General features: G+C 54.6%; 1 protein-coding gene across 2 annotated transcripts in view; it reads right to left on the reverse strand.

Annotated features, from left to right (window-relative positions):
• Window positions 1-22,582, reverse strand: part of Dnah17 (dynein axonemal heavy chain 17) — a 111,581-nt gene that overhangs the window by 15,855 nt on the left and 73,144 nt on the right. For both annotated transcript variants that reach the window (XM_021175677.2, XM_021175676.2), the window contains 17 exons: window positions 21,405-21,671; window positions 20,000-20,161; window positions 18,472-18,705; window positions 17,344-17,508; window positions 15,159-15,254; window positions 14,860-15,077; window positions 12,470-12,677; window positions 12,121-12,236; window positions 9,342-9,534; window positions 8,282-8,517; window positions 7,469-7,591; window positions 5,258-5,462; window positions 4,317-4,481; window positions 3,678-3,818; window positions 3,063-3,233; window positions 1,951-2,073; window positions 276-469 (listed from right to left, as the gene is read on the reverse strand). In XM_021175677.2, the coding sequence (XP_021031336.1) occupies window positions 276-469; window positions 1,951-2,073; window positions 3,063-3,233; window positions 3,678-3,818; window positions 4,317-4,481; window positions 5,258-5,462; window positions 7,469-7,591; window positions 8,282-8,517; window positions 9,342-9,534; window positions 12,121-12,236; window positions 12,470-12,677; window positions 14,860-15,077; window positions 15,159-15,254; window positions 17,344-17,508; window positions 18,472-18,705; window positions 20,000-20,161; window positions 21,405-21,671 (3,017 nt within the window). The remainder of the gene's footprint in view (window positions 1-275; window positions 470-1,950; window positions 2,074-3,062; window positions 3,234-3,677; window positions 3,819-4,316; window positions 4,482-5,257; window positions 5,463-7,468; window positions 7,592-8,281; window positions 8,518-9,341; window positions 9,535-12,120; window positions 12,237-12,469; window positions 12,678-14,859; window positions 15,078-15,158; window positions 15,255-17,343; window positions 17,509-18,471; window positions 18,706-19,999; window positions 20,162-21,404; window positions 21,672-22,582) is intronic.

Consider the following 22,582-nt stretch of genomic DNA (forward strand, 5'->3'; position numbering starts at 1 on the left):
AAAAAAAAAACAAAAAAAAAACAAAAAAAAAGAAGTCTAGAGTCCTCAGCTACATAATGAGTTCCGAGTTTAGGGTGAGCCAGGGCTGCTGGGGACCACATCTACAATGTAAAAAAGGGACTTAGATCTCAAGGTCTGATCCACCACCCGATGGCTGTGCTAGCTAATGGGCCCCACTTAGCTCTGTCCTTAAGCCTAAGCCGGTCACGTTTCTGGGATGCCTGGGCTGGGGACTCCTGCCCTCCAGGGTGGGGGTGGGGCTGAGGCCTGCTCACTTGACAGCGTAGGTCATGCGGTCCGGCCTCATGCAGCGCACCATGCACAGCTTCTGCAGGGCGGTCTTGTTCTTCCATTCTTTGGGGAAGATCTCTTTCTCGGGCGCTTCCGACTCCACCAGCTTTTTCCACCGCTTGGCAGAGCCCTCAATGTCACTGTCCAAGTTCTTGAACTCATCCATCTCCGAAAGGGCCTAAGGCAGATGTGGGCGGCGCAGTGACCACGTGCACACCCCCAGTCACTGGGCGCCTTCCCCAGATGGCCCTTAGTGGGTGCTGGGGAGGGTGACAGAGTGACCTGTCACTAAGATCACCCTGTCTGTCCTTCCCATCGACTGCAGGCCAAGCTTCTGTGTGGGGCATGTGGCCTGGGGACTCACGTCAGCCCCTCTCCCTCCCAGGACGGTGTTGTCAGGGATAGCGCTGTAAGAGCAGCTTCTATTTACCTGATGTAATTGTTGTCTCGAAAGTTCACTGCATCTGTCTGGTAACCTAAGCCTAGCCCTGGAAGCTTCTAGCCTCTGTACAATCTTATCTAGGCCTAGATGCTTTCAGCCTCTGAGACTCACTGCTGAAAAAGCTCACCCTTTCTGGCTCTTTCTGAGCTCTGCTGGCTGGTCAACACAGCTGTTCTGGATCAAACTCCTCTCCAAGCTGACTGAGTCAATCTGGCTTCTCTCTCACTGCTTCTCCTGAAATGCTCTGCTTGGCCTCATACTAACTATGGCAATCTGTTCCAGTCTTCTGGTTTCTTCTCCTTCGATGGCTCATTCGGTCTTCTCTGTGTCTGGCTTGTTCTCTCTTCAACCTGTCTGTCTCTGTACAACTCTCCAGGTAAAACTGCCGCCTCGTCCTCCTTTCTCTTTCTCTTCTCTCTTCTCTCTTTCTTCTCTTTCTCTTTCTTCTTTCTCCTCCTCTCCTCCCCTCCCCTCTCCCCTCCCCTCCTCTCCCCTCCTCTCCCCTCCTCTCCTCTCCTCTCCCCTCCTCCTCCACCACTACTACTACTACTTCTTCTTCTTCTTTTCTTCCTCCTCCTCCTCCTCCTCCTCCTCCCCCTTCTTCTTCTTCTTCTCTCTCTCTCTCTCTCTCTGCACTAATCCCTCTCCCTTCTTGTGGGCACACTCCTGTTCTGTCAATTTTTCTCTGATTTGTCACTTTGTCTGCCACTCAATTAGACATCACTTGCAAACATGGGTGCTTCCTTCTACAAACTAACTTTTCCTTCATTGTGTGGGATTAAAGGTGAGTGCTAAAGGCTGAGCCACACCACAACTAGAAAGAGTTTTTTCCAGTAACTAACACAATCTTGGGGTTCACGGGTGATTAAATATCCAGCAGCGTATCTTGCCTGGGTCCCCTGCCTTCCTCTGGCCAGTTTGGATTACAACTTGAGACCTGGGACCTGAGGGCTCTTGACAATGACTCTGGGAACCTGGGGAGTGACCAGACTTGGAACAGGGCAAGGCTGAGGGACGCTGGCATAGGGCAGCCTGGGACTGGCTGCAGGTCCCTGTGGAGACGACACTTGAGCAGGTCAGTGGAGATCAGTGATGTTCCAGCAACACAGGTGCAGGGCTGCCTGTGTGCTGCAGTCATCCTGGCTTCTACCGGTAATGGGGTGCAGGCGTCCCCAGCACTGGTTGGAAGGGGTTCGGTACTGAGTATGAGGACCCACCTTGATCCCGCCCCAGCTCTGGTGCTGCAGGAAGTCCACAGGTGACACCACGCCTGCCTTGAAGGGGAACCGCAAGAGAAAGTCTAGTTCCACCGGATTCAGCTCCTTCTTCATGGAAAGGACCTGAGGGCGGGGCAGGGCGGGGTGGACGGCAAGTGCCTTTTGGTTTTGTGTTTTTAAATCAGGGTGAAACAAACGTAAACCACATCTTACACTACAGCACACAGCCCAGTGTCATCCGTACACCCACAAGGGTTTGCAGCCACAGTCTAGTTCCAGAACATTCCTACCAACCCCTGTCTATTAAGGAGGTTGCAGGCTGCACCAATATGTATTGTAGGTGGCCGTGAGATGTCTCCCACAAGCAGCCTGCATTGGGATCTTTGGGCGTGGGTGTGTAGTGAGACAGCGTGCCCCAATGTAGCCCTGGCTGACCTGGAGATCATATAGCCGTGAATTCACAGAGCTCAGCCTGCTCCTTCCTGCCTCCTAAGTGCTGGAATGTAAGGGGTACACCATTCTGACTGGCCTATACTGGGATCCTGGTCCCCAGGTCAGTGGTTGCTGGGGAGTGGGGCCAGGTGTGCCGTCGCTGGAGGAGATGGTTTGTCAACGGGAGTCCACCCCATCCTCCTCTCTCATGGCGGCAGGATGTCCGGTACCAGATGTTGTTAGACCTTGGTCCTTCTGGTCTCCAGAACCAGGGCACATAACTCTCTGTCACCTTGGGCAGTCCTTTTAAAAGGGACTGAGGCCATTGTCCATCTGTCTATCTGTCCCCCCTTTCCTTCCCAGGAGGGCCTAGCTATCTGATGTTGGCCTCCTGGGTTCAGTGTTCCTCCTGACTCAGCCTCCTAATCACCTTGTCTCTGTGCTCATGTCACAATGTCCCGGCTGAGGCTGGCCATTTAGCCAGCTGACCTGAATGTGGGCCTTCCAATACTTCAGCCGGAGTGTCTGCGCACGGGCGCACGTGTCCTCGCAGGCTGCCTAGCGGTGTTGAGCTAGTGTGTATTCAGCAGACCTGCTTAGGGGTCCTGCGAGTCTGTGCCCCCAACACAAACCGGGGGGAGGGGTCGCCAGTGCAGCTGTACAGGCTGCAGTTTGGGTACCTGGAAGGTGACTTGAGCCAAGAAGATGAGCTTGTCCCGCTCGAAGAGCCCGCGTGCCGTGTACATGTACACAGAGTAGGTGATCTCGTCTGTCAGATTTATCACGCGCTGCTTTACCTCGTCGGCTGGCGCCGTCTTCTGGATGGCTTTCTCAAACACCACGTTGAAGGCCTGGGGAATGGCCAGTGTGAACACGGGGGTGCTGCAGCTGCAGCTGCGACCCCACCCCCGGCAGCCTCTGGTTAATTGACTGGGGTTCTGGGGGAAAGGTAGGGCAGAGAAACCCACTCCCGGGGCTGGTGAGATGGCTCAGCGGTTAAGAGCACTGACTGCTCTTCCAGAGGGCCCGAGTTCAAATCCCAGCAACCACATGGTGGCTCACAACCACCCGTAATGAGATCTGATGCCCTCTCCTGGTGTGTCTGAGGACAGCTACAGTGTACTTACATATAACAATAAATTAAAAAAAAAAAAAAAAAGAAACCCACTCCCACAGCACCACCCTCTGGCTCCTGCCGTCTCCTGTGCTCCCTGATGTATAGCTGAGACCTATGGACTCGGACCCCTGGCCTTGTGCCGTGTGTGTGTGTGTGTGTGTGTGTGTGTGTGTCTGACCTTGAGCGAGAACTGGTAGATGGGGTTGATTTTGTTGAGGTCATTCAGGATAAAGTAGAGCAGGGAGGCCCTTTCTGCGGCTGGGCGGTAGTTCTCTCGTGCCTCATTGATCTTTACTTCTGTGATTTTGGCCTCTTGGACCTCGAGACAGACAAAGGGGGCTTGGAGGGAACCACCGGGGAGACAAGCCACTCACATGAAGACCCCACTCTGTCCCAGCCCCTCATTCCTCCCAAGTCCCCTAGAAGGCCTTTCAGGTAGCAGGATGCTAGCTCCCTCTGTCTGCTGCTGTAATAAAATGTGACAAAGTGACTTGGCCAGAGGAAGGGGTTGGATTGGCTAACAGTTCCAGGTGACAGGCTATTGTGGGGAAGTCAAGGCAGAGCTTAGAGTATCACATCCAAAATTAAGAGCAATTCATACTCTCTGGGACTGCCTGCCTAGGGAATGGCGCCACCCACAGTGGGATGAGTCATTTAACAATCAAGATTGTCCCCCACAGACATACCCACTGGACAACCTGAACTAATTCCTCATTATGACTTTGTTGAAACTCACAACAAACTGTCACAGGCACCCGGGTGTACTCGTGCAGCCAGCTGCCAAGCCTTGTGTGTCCCCCTATGGGGACGGGCCTACCTTCTCCTCAATTTCATTGGCTGTGTGCTTGGTGGTCTCCAGGTTTTCCACCAAGGCAGTGTCTCCTAGAAAGTTCCCCGACGCAGCGGATAGCCGAGCCAGCAGAGAATCTTCCAGCTCCTTTAGCACGATCTTGAACTCATTCTGAGATTTGGTGAGGTTTGCCTACAGGAGCAGTGGGGGCCCCCGGGGACCAGAGCAACAGTCAGCTGGGCCCCAGTCTAACCTCTGCTGCCAGGTCAGCCCTGCAGCAGGAGAAATGACACCCAGCATGCAGGGTGCCCATGGAGGTGCCAGCATCCACGCCAGGCTGCCAGGCCTCTTGCTGTGGAGACTGAGAGCCATTGTGTGTGTGACTGAGGCAGAGCTGAGGAAGTGGCAGGTACAGTTGGCCATGCTTTGTGTGTGCATGCGTGTTCATGCTTGCAGTCATGCATGTGTGCATGTCTATATGCGAAGGCCAGAGCATCAGACTCACTTCGCCTTGTTCACCCATTAGGCTAGACTGTCTGGCCCGCAAGTCCCAGAGGCCCTCGTGAGTCCACAGCTTGTGCGCCCCAACCCTGGGATTGCAAGTACATGACAGCCTTTACTGGGTTCAGGGGTGAGGGGTCACACTCAGTCCTCAGACTATGCCTCAAGCATATTATTGTGTGAGCTATGTCCTCAGCCCAGAACCCTATGTTTTTTTTGTGCTGCCAAGGATTGAACCAAGAGTTTTAACATGCTAGACAAAGGCTCTGCTACATAGTCCAGCCCGGCCAGGCATGAAGCCGCTCCGGGGACCATTTTTGATCTTCTGGGCCATCTGAGGGCACTGAGCCCCTGGCATAAATGGAAGGGCTGCTGGTTTAGAACTGAGTTTGGGGCAGGAGGAAGGACTAGTGTCCTTGGCTGAGGTCCCACCTGGCCCATTTCTTGTGTCTATCAGAGGCAGTCACCTTGAGCTGTTCCAGATCCGGACGCTCTTTGGCCACCACAGCGGCCAGGAGCTGGTCCTCCAGCCCGTCTCTGGTGACCAGGAAGTTGATGAGCGTGCACTGGGCCTGCATCTCGGGCTTGTAGTGCGGGTTGAAGTACTTGGTGTGTAGGATCAGGCGGAAACTGGGGTGGTACTCCACCTCCTTGTCGCCGATCTTAATGAACCTGCCGGGTGAGGAGGAGAGGCGGGCAAAGCTTAGCCACAGGGCAACTGCAGCCCAGCTTGGTGGTCCACCCATGCCTGCCTCCTGTAACCTCCTTGGCTGACAAGAGCTCTGGGGGGGTGGGGGGGAAAGCAAGTGCCCCCCGGAGGCCGTGTCTGTCCTTTCCTCTGGTGGCTACTTTGTCTGCCCAGGGGCATTCATGTGCCTGGATGGAAGCACTGCTAGCTCCAGCTCCTCCTACCGTCGGTGCCAAGCACCAGTGTGTGCCGATGATGGCCATCTGCCAAGCAGCCCTGCAGCTGTCTGTGGGCCACTCTTCCCAGGCTCAGATCCCCTTCTGTCCTGGTTGAGTTCACCTCTCTCCCCTGACCTCCAACCCCCTTCAGTCTTGAGTATCAGCATTCATGGGGGGAGGGGGAGCTTGTCAGAGTCCAAGACATCAGGATGTTTACACCGAACATCACCCTGGTCCTGGGTTTCTGTGTAGCCCCAGCACTGGCAGGTGGCTCCTATCTGCTCTAAAAGTTGATTTACTCCCTCTGTATTATAAAAACAACTAACCGAGGTAGGTCCAGGCAATGGAAGGTTACTCAGGTGAGAAAAGGAATGCCGTACTGAGAGATAATAGGGTGTGGGTGTGGAGGACACCTGCTAATGTGAGGCTAAATACAAAGATCCAGTCACCAAACAATGTGCCATCAGCATCTGCAGCCAGCAAAGCCACAGAGACAGAAGCATGCTTAGTCAGTGTGGGGCTTTCCTGTGGGATGATTAAAACTTGGGACAAGACAGAGGTCAGGGGTTATACAGCAAGGCAGATGTGCTGACAGCCACTGAAACGCCCACTTTACTGTAGTGTTCCTTACAATTAAAATGGAGTGGGGGGGGGGCAAAGGAAGGCTCAGTGGGTAAAGGGGCTTTCTGTCAAGCTTGGCACCTTGAATTCAGTCCCTGGGACTCACATGGTAGGAGAAGACAGCCAACACCCATATGCTGACCTTTGACCTATAGTCCTGTGGCACACACGAGCCCACGTGTACACAAACCCACAAACCGTGTGAATAGTTGCGTGCAGAAATGTTTTGAAAAACTGAAAAGGGAGGCCACACCCCTCCCCAGGAGCTATTGGCAGCTAATGGCTACTGGGGGGGGAACAGGGTGGGGTTGGGGTGGGGGGATGGGAAGAGGTGTCATTTTCTTCAGTGTCCCGGTCACTGCTCAGCTGCCCGTGCTCCAGTTAATGACCTGTGCTCAAGCAAGCAGCCCTAATTAAACTCAGTGGGCTGTTAAAACAAAGGGCATACAGTAGGGCTGGAGAAATGGCTCAGCAGTTAAGAGCACTTGTGTTTTTCCAGAGGACCCGGGTTCAGTTCCCAGCATCTACAGGGTGGCTCAGAAATGTCTGTGACTTCAGTTCCAGGGGGCCTATTTGCCCTCTCCTGGCCTTTACAGGTACTAGGCACAAACATGGTGTACAGACGTGTGTGTGTGTGTGTGTGTGTGTGTGTGTGTGTGAAGGAAAAGCAGTTCAAAGGGAGTGGGACAAGATGGAGTAAGATGGGGAATATGCGTTGTAAAGGATTTTTAAAACAGAACTATAAGTCTCAAGACTTTGAAATGCATGGAAAGCCGGGTGGCGGCGGCGGCTGCGGCGGCGGTGCACGCACGCCTTTAGTCCCAGCACTTGGGAGGCAGAGGCAGGCGGAGTTCAAGGCCAGCCTGGTCTACAAAGTGAGTTCCAGGACTGCTAGGCCTATACAGAGAAAACCTGTCTCGAAAAACCAAAAGAAAAAAAAAAAAAGCATAGAGAGAGGTCAGGTGCTATGATGGACCCCACATGGGGTCCTGGGGTGGAGCTGGCCTTTCTAGTCCCCTGGAGCACTTAGGTCCCTTCCAAGCCTTCTCAGCATTTAGTGAAGGGAGGCCCTTCAGTGCTCCCCCCGACCCTTAGCTGGGGCTGCTCTGGGAGGGGTTCATTTGGGGTGGGGGTGGGCATGGCTTTCTCACCTCCCCTTTTTGATGGTGTTCCTGCCCAGCAGTGGGTCGAGCACGGGGTCTACAGTTTCACCAATGTTCTCGATGAGTAAGGTGTCACCTGCTGAGATGGCCTGCTCGATGATGTCGAGGTAGCTGGGCACAGAACGGAGACAGGGCATGGCTTGGGGACCCTGGGAAGCAAGGCAAGTCCCAAGAGGCAGCCCTAGCCCCGTGGAAGGATGTGTCCCGGGACCAATTTCTCCTTCCCCAGTCATCTGTTGACTTACAGGTTGGGGGTTGGGGCCTTTGGGTAGGAGCCTGGGTGACAGTGGGAGGCAAGGGTGGGAGGGGTTCTCTGGCCTGTTCTAGGGCACCAGGAAGCCGTCTGGCAGCCCCCATCTTCCGGGCGCTGATGGCTCTTGTTTCTCTTGTGGGAGCACAATGCAAACCTCACACAAGATGAGAGACCAGCCTAGAGCCCCACAGTGGGACAATGGCCTAAGAGCCTAGGTCTAGTTGCCCTCCCCTGTGGAGTGGAGAAAGAAGGCTGGCTTGATTTTTTGCTGCTGGGTCAGCATTCACTAGTCAGCTCAGGACTCAACACATGTGGGAGAGCAAGCCCAGGCTGCTTCCTGCCTGCCCCCACGTACTCACCTTCAGGGGTACATGCGTACATACAGCACTAGTCAGTGCCGGCTGTGCCCTGGGCCCCCAGCTGTCTAATAAACACAGAAGGCCCAAGGCACAGCCATCTACCTCACTCACGGGGCCTGAGGCACACTTGTACCCAGACACCCGGATAGCCCCACTACCTCCCCACCTCCTCGCCTGGCGCAGCCTCACCTCTTCTGCCCTAGGCGGATGGCCTGCAGATCACTGCCATATTTGTTTTTGATCCACTTGATGCCTTGGAGCTGGGCATCCACAATCAGCGGCCAGCGCTCTGTGTTGCACAGGATGGTGGCATTCTCTGTGGACATGCGGTCGCTGGGCAGACCCTGGTTGTTCCAGGTGGCCACGTCTGCGTCATCGGTCAGCAGAGTCAAGGGATCCAGGCCCTCTGTGATGGGGATCGGGACCTGCGAGGGAGGGAACCTTTCTGTGTTCGTCCATCTGTGTCTCTATCTCTGTCTCTGTCTCTCTCCCTGTGTGTGTGTGTGTGTGTGTGTGTGTGTCCTGGGGATCAGACCTAGATTTTTAGCTTGGCAGCAACTTGCCTTACCCACTAAGCCATTTTGCCAACCCCCTGCCTTATTCTTTTCTTAATTTCATTTTCTTTATGTGTAGAGTGCTTTGCCTGCTTGTCTGTGTGCACGTGTACCCTTGGAGGACAGAAGAGGGCATCAGATTCCCTGGAACTGGAGTTATTGGGTGGTCATGGGTGTCCATGTGGGTGCTGGGAACCAAACCCAGGTCCTCTGCAAGAGCAGCCAGTGCTCTTACCCGTGGAGCCATCTCTCCAGGTGCACTCTGGCTTCTGCTGTGAGTCAGGGACTCTCACTGAACCCGGACCTCACTCACCTGGTGAGTCTGGACGGCCAGAAAACCTGCCTTCCCCCTTGTACCCCAGTGCCTGGGGTTGCAGGTGCACACGGCTGGCTTTTTTTTTAACCCGAGTGGGGGGTTGGGATCCAGACTCAGGCCCTGACGTCTCCGAGACGTACAGTTTACAGACTGAGCCATGTTCCCACCGCTCACTGTGTGTCCAGGTCCTGAAGTTGGTCCTGGCCACGTAAGCTGTGCCGATCCAGCTAGCGGAGGAGGCCTCCCCCCGATGCTTGGAGGAGCAGCTTTGCGACGTGCCAGAGATGACGTCAATCCCAGCAAATAAGGCTGACGGAGCCCCAGTGTGGCAGTGTGGCTGCATGTCTCTCTGAGTCACAGCCACCGCCGTGCCTCTTACCTTTAACTTATTGATGTAAGGGATCCAGAACTTCTCCATCAGCTCGTTTCGGTACTTCTTGGTGAAGTAGCCCACGTAGGAGACGAAGGCCGAGATGAGCAGCACATCCCCACACAGGGTAACACCCTGGCTCTTGAAGTTCTCCACCGACTCAGCCCAGCGTACATTTTCTGAAGCCAGTCCTCCCACAAGTCTGCCAGAGGACATGGAACGGGGCGCGCCTGGGTGAGCTAGATAGCACAGGGGCGGGGCTGAGAGCTGGCTGGTGGGCCCATCTACATGACAGACAAACTGTCACATGGACTTGTGCTGGCAGCAAGGTGACCCAGCAGCAAGGTGACCCAGGACGCCCAGGCACCCGTACCAGGTCACCAAATGCTTGCCTGACTTGGTGGCTTAGCAGTAGCCAAGCTTTGGAGGGGATTTATAGGAAACGAAAGACGGCACGTGTGAGCGACACTTGGGGGTGCTGCATCTGCCCCCACCCCCTGGCCAGGCCACACGTGCCTATGTTCCTTCACTGTGATCCACTGACATGCTCAGCTGGCAGGCAGGGGCATTTTGTAGGACAGTGGAGCATCATGGGGCTGCTGGCCACCAACTGGAAGACTGGTACCCAGTCCTAACTGGTACCCAGCGGGTCTGAAAGTGCTGACCCTGGTCAGCACTGTGTGTAGGTGCCGTACCCGGCAGCCTTGCTTCCCAGTGGCCCAGAGGTGGCTCTGGTTTTCTCAACTGAGGAGGTCACCTCTCTCTGATGGGTGGTTGGGTCATACGTGTACCACAAGCTAAGGTGGCCTGGGACCTTCCCAGAGCACCTGAATCATGCCGACCACAGAGTAAATCAATGGCTGTCAGCCCCCAGGATGGGAGACAGTAAGAAAACAGGCGTTCGTAGAATGGACTCTGTCACTGGAATCCAGAAATTGGTTCTAATGCTTTGATTCAGGTGGGAATCTGCGTGTCCAAACCCTGAAGGTCCTTGTCCCCCAACTGATTTTTGATGGATCAATAAAGATGCCAGGAGCCAATGGCTGGGCAAAGGGAGACAGGGCAGGACTCTTAGAGTTTTGAGGGCTAGGTCACAGGGGGGAGGAGAGAGACTCGCCATGACTCGGGGGTGGGGGAAGAGATGGATCAGAGGAAGAGCTGCAGAGGAAGAGCGTCCAAAATGTAGGTGAAAGGGGAGTGGCCCCCCGCAGGGCTGCCTAGGAGCGTCTGGGGCGGCAAAGACCAGTGGGCCTCACAGAAGGTAACAGGGCAGCAAAATTAAAAGTAGATTCAGGTGGTGTTGAGCCAGGAGTACCGGTGGGAAAAGTATGCTAGCCAAGGGAGGCTTAGAACTGCCCAGCCTTAGCCAAGGCATTTCAAAAATAAGCTTGTGTGTGTGTGTGTGTGTGTGTGTTTCATTTGAGGATCCAAAGAGTTCCTGGGCAGGTGGCTAAAAGCATGTGTCGTATGCTGGGAGCATAATGTGGTGTAGCCAAATTCCAGATCTGTGTTGTCCCACCATGGAGGCTGTGAACCCTGTGTGCGACTTGTGGGCGGCAGGCCTGTACAGGTGTACAGGTGCATTTTGTTATAAAATACACACTGAGACCCTGGCTGGTGGGCACACACCACACCTGTAATCCCAGCATTCAGGAAGAAGGGTCAGGAGGATCACTGCAAGTTCAAGGCTAGCCTTGGCTCCATAGTGAGACTGTCTCAAAGACCAAAACAACAGAGCTGTGGTTGGGGCTCAGTCAGTGGGAAGGTGGCCTAGCCCACACAAGGCCATGGGTTCGATCCTCAGCACTGTATCAAGTATGGTGATACCTGCCTGTGTAACACCAGCGCTTGGGGAGCGGAGGCAGGGGGATCAGAAGTCCACAGCCATTCTCTGATACATAGGAAGTTTGAGGCTAGCCTGGGCTACATGAGACACCATCTCAACAATAGCAGAACCATGCTGGGTTTCCAGGGCTTGGAGCCAAAAGGCAGCTTGGTGGTGGCTCTCCACTGAGCACATGTGGGTGTGATAATGGTTTAGATACGGGCATAAAAGCAATTTCTCTTACACCACTTTGCAGTGGGGCTGCCCGAGCGTGCAAAGCACAGACGTGGGCTGTATTTGATTCCTGGGACCAGCACTACCCTGCAATCCCAATCCATGGCAGGGGACAACAGCACCCCAATTTTAGCGTGCACAGACTCCAAGTGATAGTAAAGCAGCCAGAATGCCTGTCTGGAAGAAACATCGTGCCCGTTCCTGAGCACAGCAGGTTCTGGACCACACACATCAACACCTACTTACTGGGGACGGGCTAGGAAAGTCCTGACTGCATGTGTTAACATGTTCACAGCCGTGCCACTGACTAATGAATGCCCCAGCCCCTCGGGAGTGGCAATGCTTTCCCCAGCGAGGCTCTGAGCAAGCCTTGGGGAAGCTCTCCTCAGAGGCGGCCGGGCAAGTGTGAATAATGACAGCGTGTGCAGAGACCATCCACTTCAGCTTTTTGTGCTCCTCCCTGCATAGTAACGGCCCGGACGCTAATTCTACTGAGTTGGATTCCTTCCTCCACAAAGACCTAGACATCACTGCCTGAGGACATTGGGACACATGCTGCCTGAGAGCAGGTGACTCTGGACAGTCCTCTGGGCAGGCCTGGGTTCCTGGGAAGTCTGCTTCCTTCTGAGAGCTTGGCCCCTTTGGGGTCTGGGAAACAGGAGGCGTGGCCGTTGTGTAGCCAGTGACATCATCCTGTTGGGGGCGTGGTCATGGTGAGAACCCGCCTACCTGTTAGCCAATGAGATCACCCTATTGGTGGCATCCGCCTCCTGCTGACACTTGATTTTCTCAGCTGTTGCTTTTTCAAATGCCGAGGTAAGGTTGCTCAGGTTGGCATTGAGTTCCTGGAAAAAAAAAAAACAACCAAGTTGGGGGATGTTCCCAGCTCCCAGAAGTTCAGGGCCTCGAGGCCCAGCATCACCCCCACTCCCATAGTCCCCTGGCTTGCTCTGTGGTGCCTTCCTATGTCATTTAATAATCTATGACTGCAGGCTGTGCCAATGCGTTTTAAAGCAGAAATCTTGACTGGCAGGGAGTGGCGTCTCACAGGGCCTGCGGCTGGCAGGCAAGCACTTACTGCAATCTTGTTTTTGATCCGGGACAGCTTCTCCTGTGCCTCAGCCAGCTCGGCGTTGGCTTCCTCCAGGGCCTGCCTCTTGGGCGCCACGTCGCAGTAGACCTCATAGAAACGCACAATGTTGATACACCAGGAGCACAGGCCTGCCGCGGCCGTGGACTTGGAGCGAATGAACTCAGGGTCAAAGGTGGGGTTGCCTTGGTATGGCCTGGGAGGAAGGGAAGCATTGGTGCTGAGCCGTGACAGGACACATGCCCTGGTCCCCGAGCCTTGTAGCTGGTTCTGCACCTTTGGCTACCCTAGCTACGGTAATGGCAGCAGCACTGGGAGATACAATTTCTTTTTATTTATATTTATTTTGATGTATGTGAGTACACTGTCACTGTCTTCAGACGCACCAGAAGAGGGCATCCGATCCCATTACAGATGGTTGTGAGCCACCATGTGGTTGCTGGGATTTGAACTCAGGACCTCTGGAAGAGCAGTCAGTGATCTTAACTGCTGAGCCATCTCTCCAGCCCTCTTCTTTCTTTTTAATATTTGTGGTGAGTGTGTTTAATATTTGTGTGTGTGTGTGTTGAGACAGGATTTCCCTGTGTAGTCCTTCCCATCATGGAACCCTCTCTGTAGACCAGGCTGGCCTCAGACTCAGATCTGCCTGCTTCTGGGATTAAAGGTGTGCACCACCATGCCCAGCTTTGAAACAGCATCACATTTTCTTTGTGTGTACATGCATGTTCTTTGTGTGTATCCCCTCGGTGTCCCCAGGGGATAGAGAACAAGCTGAGAGAGTCGTTTCTCTCCTACCATAGCATGTGAGTCCTGGACTCAGGACTCATGTGGTCAGGTGTGGGGTCAAGCACCTTACCTACTGAGCCATCTCACCTACACCACATTCTTTCTGTGCCTTAATTATTCCACGGTAGCCAAATAGTTTTAGTATCACACACAGGGGTTGGAGATGCTGAAGTCACAGGGTGGCTTTCTTTCCTAGCCAGGGACAAGTGGCACCTGAAGAAAGGCCACCAGAGGGGCAAGTAGGGTCACCAGAGAGCAAGAGACAAGGACACGTATCCTGGAGTGTTCATAAAAATGGGGGTGCCTGGCAAATGTCAGTGGGGTCCCCAAGATACCTTCTCAAGTTTCAGTGCTATTCCCCAGAGAGGCCCTCACGGTGGGATCACACACGGCAGAACCCTAGAGAACGCTCAAGCTGTGGTGAGCCCGTGCCTATGTGCATGATGGTGACATGCGCTGGTACACGCTGTGTGGGACTGAAAGGTAGCATGGTCCCAGGTTGAGCTAAGGCTTGAAGCCCCGGAGACCCTGAGGAGCTTTGCCTGCTCCTGGGAACCAGGCCCCTGTCACTAGCCACAGCCCCCCCCCCCAGATTTGTGTCCATCAGTCACATAAGGGCAACACCCCAAGCCCCTCCACAAGTAGAGGATGTGACCTGTGGTCATGTAGGCTCAACACAGATCTCCGTGCTAATGAGGTATGTAGAGGCCTGGAGGGCATAGCCCATAAACTTCCCTTCCAGGACATTCTTCCCTGCAAAATTATTTAACCTCAGGCCTACCATTGGGATTTGCCGTGGGGAGCCATGGAGGCAACCTTTGCCTACAGAGCTGCTGTCTAATCTTCTGTAGAAGGCCTCTCTGCACTCCTAGCCATGACTGCCACCAAGCCGAAGCTTATAATCAAGCCAAAGACTCTCCCCGTGGGACCAGCTGGAGCTTTCCCCTTTTCTCCCGGGCCTCCGGCTAGATCCAGCCCACTGTCCCAGATTCTGTTCGCAGCTCTTCTGAGACTTCCAGCAGCACCTGGGTGTCCAAGAGCCTGGGAACCCCACGGCCCCAGCCTCTTCACAGGCCTGGGGACCCCTGAGCCAGCTCCGGCTGTCCCTCACCTCAGACTGCGCTTCCTCACCCTCGGAGCAGTGTCCTGGGGCTTCCCTACAGCCCGCACCTGCCCAGGTGACAGTGTGGGGCAAGCGCAGTCAACTTCCCGAGTCCCTCCTCGCCGAGTGGCTGTGCCCTGTGGCAGAGCGGACATGGGACCCAAAACCCTGCAACCCTGCGGTTGTGTTCATGTGTGCCGTGTGTGTGTGTGTGTGTGTGTGTGTGTGTGTGTGTGTATGTGGCCAGCCGCTCTTTGGGAAGGGCTGACCTCTCCCTGGTCCTGTGGCCCTAGGTTGTCCCCTGTTCAGGCTGTCAGCTGTATGTGGGGGAAGCTGTGGTTTAAATGAGCAGTTGTAGGTCTGTCTGTCCCAGTTCCCTTTCAGTGGGGGACAGAGGTGACAGGGCTCCCTGGACTGAGGCCATCCTTTGCTTGACCATCCTGCTGCAGCTCCAGGGGGAAAGGCAGCCGAGTCCCGCCCCACCGCGTACTTGAAGGCCTTTAGGCAGGCCTCGGGGATGTGTTCCTTGTCAAACTTCTTCAGCGAGTCCAGGAATGTGTCCACCTTGCCCATCATGATCTTCGCAGCCTTCCAGCTCTTGTCCTTGGGGATCTTGCCCCCAGGCGCTGTCAGGATCATGACAGCAGCTGTGACGTTGACCACGGCGTCTGGCGGGGATCCGAAGGACTTCAGCTCAGTCAGGTTGTTCTGCAGAGACAAGCACATGACCGTCACCCCTGAACACCACGTGACCAACCCAGCCCCTTTTCTTTCCACTTCCCGTGTCACCTTGTTCAGGGTGTCCAGGGCCTCTTGTGCTGCCAAGAGCGCTGGCTCGGCCTTGGCCAGGTCTGTTTCACAGGCTTTCTGCTTCTCAGTAACATTCTAGAAAGGAGATAAACGGGAAAGTTCAGTGTAGGCCTGTCCAAACATCCACGCACATATCCATCCATCCACCCACCCACGCATCCACACACCCGCCCATCCACCCACCCATCCTCTACCCATTCATCCATTCACCCACTCATCTGCCCACCTACCTATCTACTCATCTACCTACCCACTCATCCAAGAAGGACAGTCAAGAGGATGGTGTGAATGAGCTGAGCCCCCCTCCTGGCTACAGCCATGCCCCATTGCTCCTGCGTTTCTCCCATGGGATACCATGTTGTCTTCCTTGGATACCCCAATCTCGTTGGGTACCCCAATCACTAGTGCCTGTGGTGTGCTCACTCACGAGACCAGCCTCCCTTGCCTTGTCTACTTGGCCCTTGCCTCTTGCTCTCAGGCGAGACCGACCATGTGCTAAGGGACTTGGGGTGCTCAGTTGGGATTGGGTCCCTCTATCAGCTCCAGCTCCCGGGACTGAAGGGAAACTCCAGCCCTTCTCTCTCCCTCTTCACTTTGAGATCACATTGAAAGATCCTTTCAGAACTAGAGCATTTCAGAACGCGTCCCCCATCCCTGCCATTCACATCAGTGAACATTTGTTCCCTCGTGGGAGCACACTGGTGCTCACTCACTCGTGAGCAGGAGCACTCACTTGCTCGCTTGCTCACTCACTCACTCACTCATGGGGGCATTCCTTAGTTTGCTTGGTTGGAAAGGACCCTTAGCCTTCTTGCTAAGGGTGTCTGGGTGTCTTTGCACAGGAGCGGCATCTGGGTGACAGGAGAGTGGAGGAGAGGTCACCAGGCCCCAAGTGTGTTGCTGGGCCCTGGGAGAGGGGGAAAGGACAGTCTTTTCTCCCTGAGGATCCTTTAGGGACACCCATGGGGCATAGCTAAGTTAAGTGGAGGGGACATAGAGAGCAAAGCTCAGCAGAGGTGGTGGGGTAATCTCTAGCTTCTTCCAGAAGCACCCTACACAGATGAGAGCCAGGGAGGGAAAAGTGCGGGGACATTAACACATTCCATTGCTGTCATCAGGAAGCAGGCACAAGGGTTTTGTTTAGCCGTGGATCCTGTGTCTAAACCTTGGATCCTATGTCACCTGCTAGCTTAAGACCCTGGAAAATTTTATGGCCCACCCTGAGCCTCAGTTTCTCTATCTACCTAGTGGGTTTTTGGTTCTGCAGGTTAAAGGGGGGATGGGGACCCAGCTCCTGGCCATCTAAACCTGGACCTCCTCCCTGTTCAGCTCTAGGTGGGAGCTACTCAGGCCCTACCTACCTGGCTGGTTCACTAGAGTGTGCCCAGAGTGTGAAGGTCTGCTTGCTGCATGGGTGCCAGCTGCCATCTCCAGACAAAAGGGACAGTAACTGTGGGGACTTGATTTGTCCACAGTTCAGATATGGGTCTGAGGACATTCCCCTGAGCCCAATGTCTATAACATGGAGGTTTGACCTCGTGGTGGAGGCTGGAGCAGAAGTCACAGCATAAGGACTGGTGATTAGGTGGTGTCCCCTCGACCCTCACACACTCGCAGAACCAAGTACCCCATTCAAATGCAAAGGGAAGCCAGGCCTGGTGACACAGATCTGTACTCCCCACCTCTTGAGATGCTGAGGCACGAGGGAGGGTTGCCAGTTCAAGGCCAGCAAGGGCAACTTGGTGAGATTCTGTGTCAGAACACTAAGTCAGAAGAGGGTTAGGGATGTGACTCCATGGTTCAGCCAGTACTTCTCGGTTTGCATGTGTGAAGTCCTCGGCTCAGTCTCCAGAGCCCCTCCCCCCAAACCAGAACAACACACAAAGCAACAACACAGCAAAGATGACGACGATGAATCGGGTGAGGTGCTGGGGCCAGGCCGGGATACAATGGAGATATTGCAGTGGAGGGGCTCTCCGTGAGGATCCTGGCTGTTTGTGGGCATTCTCTAAGTACCCTCTTAGAATCCAGCCTGAGGTTGGGTAGGGCTTTCTCTCCTGGGGTTCCCTGGGTTGGGCAGTTTGTCCTTGTATGACTGTCTCAGCCGGAGTCCTGTCTGTGGATGGCACCTGAGCCCTCAGGGAGGCAGACACACAAGACCCACCTTGTTGATGACCTCCACCTTGATCTCCTCCTCATCCGCAATGGCTTTCTCCTTGCTGACCTTCTCTGTCTCCACGCCCACCACCTGGATCAGCTTGTCTGCGTTCTCATTCTTCTGCTTCAGCTCAGTCTCCTGCACCGCCAGCTTGGCCTTTAGGTCGTCCACCTAGGGAGGGAGGAGCCAGGAGGCTGCAGAGGCCTGCCTAGTGAGGATGGCCCGTGTGCCGCTTGCCCTCAGACTCAGGAGAGCAGCCGTGGTGCCCCCAACTCCCAGGGACTCTCTCTGGAGTCTTTTTCAATATATCCAAAGTGTTTACAGGGAACTACATATATCTAAGACATAGTCCTGGTGTGCTAGGAGTCAAGGTGACCAGATTCAAAAATGTCAACTTAACTTGGGGTTGGGGGATAGGGATGTACAAGGGTGTGATCTAAGCACTTGAGGTGGGGGCAGAGGCAGGAAGACCAAAGTTCAAGGTTAGCCTATTCTATATGGTGAGTTCCAGGCCAGACAGGACTACGAAAAAAAGTGTGACCCCTTAATAAAAGTTGTAAGTTGAGAGATTGTCCTGGGGTGCGGGTGGGGGAGGGTGGTTAAAGTCCTGCGTGTTGGTTGAAGAGTGGGAGAGAAGCTGAGACTGGGGGCCAAAAACTCCTAGGAGCTGGTGAGGTCCATCTTGGCCCAACCTAGGCAGGGAGGAGGCGGCAGGGGGGTTGTGGCGGTGCAGTAGCCGGACTCCGAAGAGAGGGTGTTTCAAGCCATGCAGAAACCTTGGTGATCAATGTGGCATGACAGGGAGGCCTGTATGAAGCCGGTAGGCAGGCGCCCAGTGTGAACAGTGTATAGCATCAGATGCATTTTCCTGGGCTGCCTTGGACTTGAGAAGCAGGCTTCCCTGGTCATGGGTGCGGCACCCTCACGTGTGCCCATTTTAGTGCTGATGTCATCAGAGCGCTTCGCACCTGTGGCTTTGATGGCACACCTCAGTCTTCCAAACATTGGAGCCAGGCTCATCTTGCTGCATGGGATGACTGTGCCCACAGTGTGACTGCCCCCCTCAACCCCCCATGGAAGGCCTGCTCCAGTGAGAAGGTTCTACGGCAGGGGCTTGAGCCCCAGGGCTCCTACCTGAGAGGCCGTGCTCTGCAGCTTCATGAGGCCGTTCTCCAGCCGCTCAATCTTGGCGACCAGCTCCATCCTCTTCTTGGCCAGCAGGTTCTGATAGAGTTTGATCTGCTCCAGAAAGGTCTTGGGCGTGGTGTAGTTGTAGCGCCTCTCAGTCGCCAGGTATATCTTCGACATCTCGTTGACGGTGGTGTGCACGTAGGCCATGAAGAGGCTGATGGAGGTCTTCACCTCAGGCTGCAAGGCAGGAGAGATGACACGGGCTGGGCTGGTCATCCCTGGGCCTGCACAACACACCATGGAGGGCCCAGGAGGAGAGAAGCCAGCCATCGTGGGCCCCAGCAGACTCACTCAAACCCTGGGTTCGAGTTCAACCAAGGCCTGCCTTGTCTCAAATGTCAGGTGCGGGAGAGGAGCCAAGCAGACGGCTCGGTCGGTAAAGTGCGTTGCACATGTGAGGGGCTGAGTTTGATCCCAGAATCCATGGAAAAAACGTCCAGTGTGGTGGTGGTGTGTGTGCCATCCCAGGATTAGGGAGCTGGAGACATCCCTGGAGCTGGCTATCCAGCCAGTCTCTCCAGAGTCAGCATGTTCCAGGGCAGGGAGAAACCTTTTCTCCAAGGAAGGGCATTATGTTCCTGAAGATGGTACCCAGGGAATCCTCTGGCTTACACATGTGTGTATGCACACACACACACCCTCAGAGGCTATGAAAAATGTCTCAGTGGGTAAAGCGACTTGCTATCAAGCCTGAAGACCTGAATTCAATCCCTTGGGGCCCACCCTCAAGTTTCCTCTGACCTCCATCACCTGCAGTGTAGCATGTGTATGCCACCCCCAACATACACATATACACGCGCACACACACACACACATGCACATACACATGCACACACACACACACACACGCACATACATACATGTACACAGCAATTTTTTTTAAAGAGAAAGAACTAAAAAAATATGAAGGGGAGCAACACCCCTTAAGCTGGGCAGAGTGTCAGGTGACTTTGCGTCACTACAGGTTTTATTCTGGTGCCGGGGACCCAGCAGAGCCTATGATCTGACACACGTGTGCACACATTCCCATGCATTCCCATGCTTGTATACTGGGAAGGTTTGGTTTTGGCCTTGTTGTTGTTGTTGTTGTTGTTTGAGACACTGTCTTGTGTAGCCCAGCCTGGCCTCAGACTTGTTGCCAGACTGAGGCTGGCCCCTGGACTGGCCACCCTGTCTCCATCTCACTAGAGAACATGATTTCTTATGCCAGCTGCATCAGAGGCATTGCCGGGCATTTCCTCTGCTGGATCCCTGGGCTTGGGGACTCTCTGACATCTGCCATTCTCCCTCGGGACAAGCCCTTGGAGCTTCTGGCCCCCAAATGGTCCAAGCACCCCGTTTCAGTTTCCGTTGGTTTGCTACTGTGCGCGCTTATGCTGTAGCCCTGGCCAGCACCCTTGGCCATTCCCGCTTAGAAGGACGCCTGTGTGAGGAGGGACTGAAGCCCCGATCTGGGCTCGCACTGCCTCACCTCAATGCCCTCTGTTTCCTCCAGGAAGCGAGCGCTGACAGATACCAAAGCGTCTTCTGGCCACTCGTGGAACCAGTTGATGGCTGTGCAGTTGACCACAGCAGGGAACTTCCGGGCTCGCACACGCAGGACAGAGCCCACGGGCGAAAAACACAGAATCACCTGGGTGTGGGAGGAAGCAAAGTCTGTGGGGGGTGCAGAGGTTAGGTCTGTCGTTCCTGCTCATTGCTCTCCAGGCCTCAGTGTCCACTGGAGGGGTGGAGGCAGCTCTGCAGACGGGTGCGAGGCATGGCGGGTACCAGTGTTCAGCTCCACAGTTCTAACTAGTGCTGTGAAGTGCAGGCTGGCCCCACACCTGGCTGGCCGAGGGCAGGGTGGGGAATGGGTCTGCACCCGGCAGATGAGGTTTGACAACTGGGGGCTGGGATTTTAGCTGGGCATGGAGCATCTCCTTTAGGCCCAGAAGAGTGATCTCCAGATAGGGCACTGGCTTCCTGGGCTCTCCTGGTGGGTGGGGACACTGCTTCTCATAGACTCAGCCTCCCCTTGCTTGCTCTGGCCCTTTCTTCCAGGGCACGCAGTGTCTGGCTGGGTAGAAGGGGCTGCTGTGTGGATCAGCAGAATGGCTTGGCTTCCCCCCCTCTCTAGAGATATGGCATCGGCAACCCTTGGTGGCCAGGCCCTTACAGGCAGTGGGAACAGGCCGTAGCCATCAGGAGCTCATCTGTGTGAGCCAGAGAGGGACGCTGACGAGGGAACGCTGTCTTATGGAATCAGCAGGGAACACGTGACCACAGAATCTCTGAACGGCAGAGGGATTGGCTCCCTCTGCCTGAAGCCAGTCTTAGGAAGTTTTGCCTGCGTTTCCACAGGACATGGGCTTCTTACGCATGTTTGTATGTGATGCGTGAGCTATCAGAGGACAACTTTGCAGAGCGGGTCCTCTCCTTCCGACTTCATGTGGGTCCTAAGAACTGAACTCAGGTCATCAGGCTCATGTGGCAAGTGTGTTTTACCTACCCTAGCCATCGCTGCCCCAAGGTGTGCTCTGTAATTTATAAAAGTTATTATTTGCAAGAGATTATGAGACACACACACACACACACACACACACACAGAGAGAGAGAGAGAGAGAGAGAGAGAGAGAGAGAGAGAGAGAGAGAGAGAGAGAGAGATTGAATGATTATGAATGTGAATGCGGGTTCCAGCCTGAGGTACCTCTGGCATCCCCTATGGAAAGAACTCCAGGCCCCTGCTCCTCAGCTGCTCCCCGTTGTCACCATCCTCTCCTGATAGGCTTTCCTCATCTGGGCACAAATAGTCTCAACACTACAGAGAAAGACCCAGGCTACTGGAGGAAGGGAGCTGAGGCCCGGAGCACCCGTGCAAGGTGGTGGAATCCTACCTTGAGCTGCCTGCGTACTTTCTCGATGAAGAATTTCCAGCATGCCTCTCGAGTGTCGGCTATGCCGAGGGACTTCACCTGTGGCCGCATGGAGGAGATGATGTTTTCAAGGTCTTCGTCCCCAAACAAGCCTGGGATCTCCCCAGAGGCCAGCAAGTCATTGATCAGCACCAGGAACTGCTCCTCGGCCACCTGGGAGTCCGTCATCAGGAACACCGAGGGCACGTTCTTCACCGCAGACTTGATGTACTGGGTAGCCAGGTCCATCTAGATCCAACAAGGACAGCGGAGTCAACATCCTCCTTTGGGGGGCATTCTCCATAGTCACTTAACAAGGACACAACGTGAGCCACACTGGCCTATGGAAGAGGCCCGAGACCTCGAGGGGAACACAGCCACACTCCTGGCAGCCAACAGCCCGGATGCCTGGTAATGGTCAGATGAGCCTGTCTTGGGTGTAGGGTTGGTCCATCAGGAAGGAAAGAAGGCAGGCTTGTGGTATGGGCACAAACCCGTGGACATCACACTTCAGTCACTCACTACAGGACAGATACAGAGAGTCTGCTTGCTTGAGGTTCTAGAGCCGTCACAGCCATAGAGAAGAAGGGGGAAGGGAGAGGCAGGTGCCAGGGCTGAGAAAGGGGAGGGGGAGGTTCAACTTCAAGGGTATTTTTTTTTTGTTATTATGTTTTAAAGTGTGTGTGTGTGTGTGTGTGTGTGTATTTGCCACAGCACATGTGTGGAGGGTTAGAGCACAGCTTGTGGGAATCACTTCTCTCTATCACGTGGGGCCTCAGGATCGAACTTAGGAGCACTGGGCCCTCTCTCCTGCCACGTGGGTTGTAATGTAGGGTGTCATGCCTCCCTGAGCTTGGTAAGGCTTGTGTAGCGGAGGCTGGACTTGAACTCTCGATTTTCCAACCTCCCCTTCCCAAGTGCTGGGGTTGCAGGTGGCTTAGCTTTTTAAGACCACGAGGCTTCTGGAGACAGACGGTTGGCTGACACAGACACACACAAGACCGGGGTCAAGGGAAGACTCTGATGTGGAAATAAATGAAACATATTCCCACTCGGGTCTCAGGACCTAGCCCTGGGAGGAGTGACCAGTCCCCAGAGTGGCCTGACCATGGCATTCTCCTTCCATACACCTGGGAGGGTTTAAAGAAGTAACTGTGCCT

The sequence above is a fragment of the Mus caroli genome, chromosome 11, assembly GCF_900094665.2.
Source record: "Mus caroli chromosome 11, CAROLI_EIJ_v1.1, whole genome shotgun sequence".
NCBI lineage: Eukaryota > Metazoa > Chordata > Mammalia > Rodentia > Muridae > Mus > Mus caroli.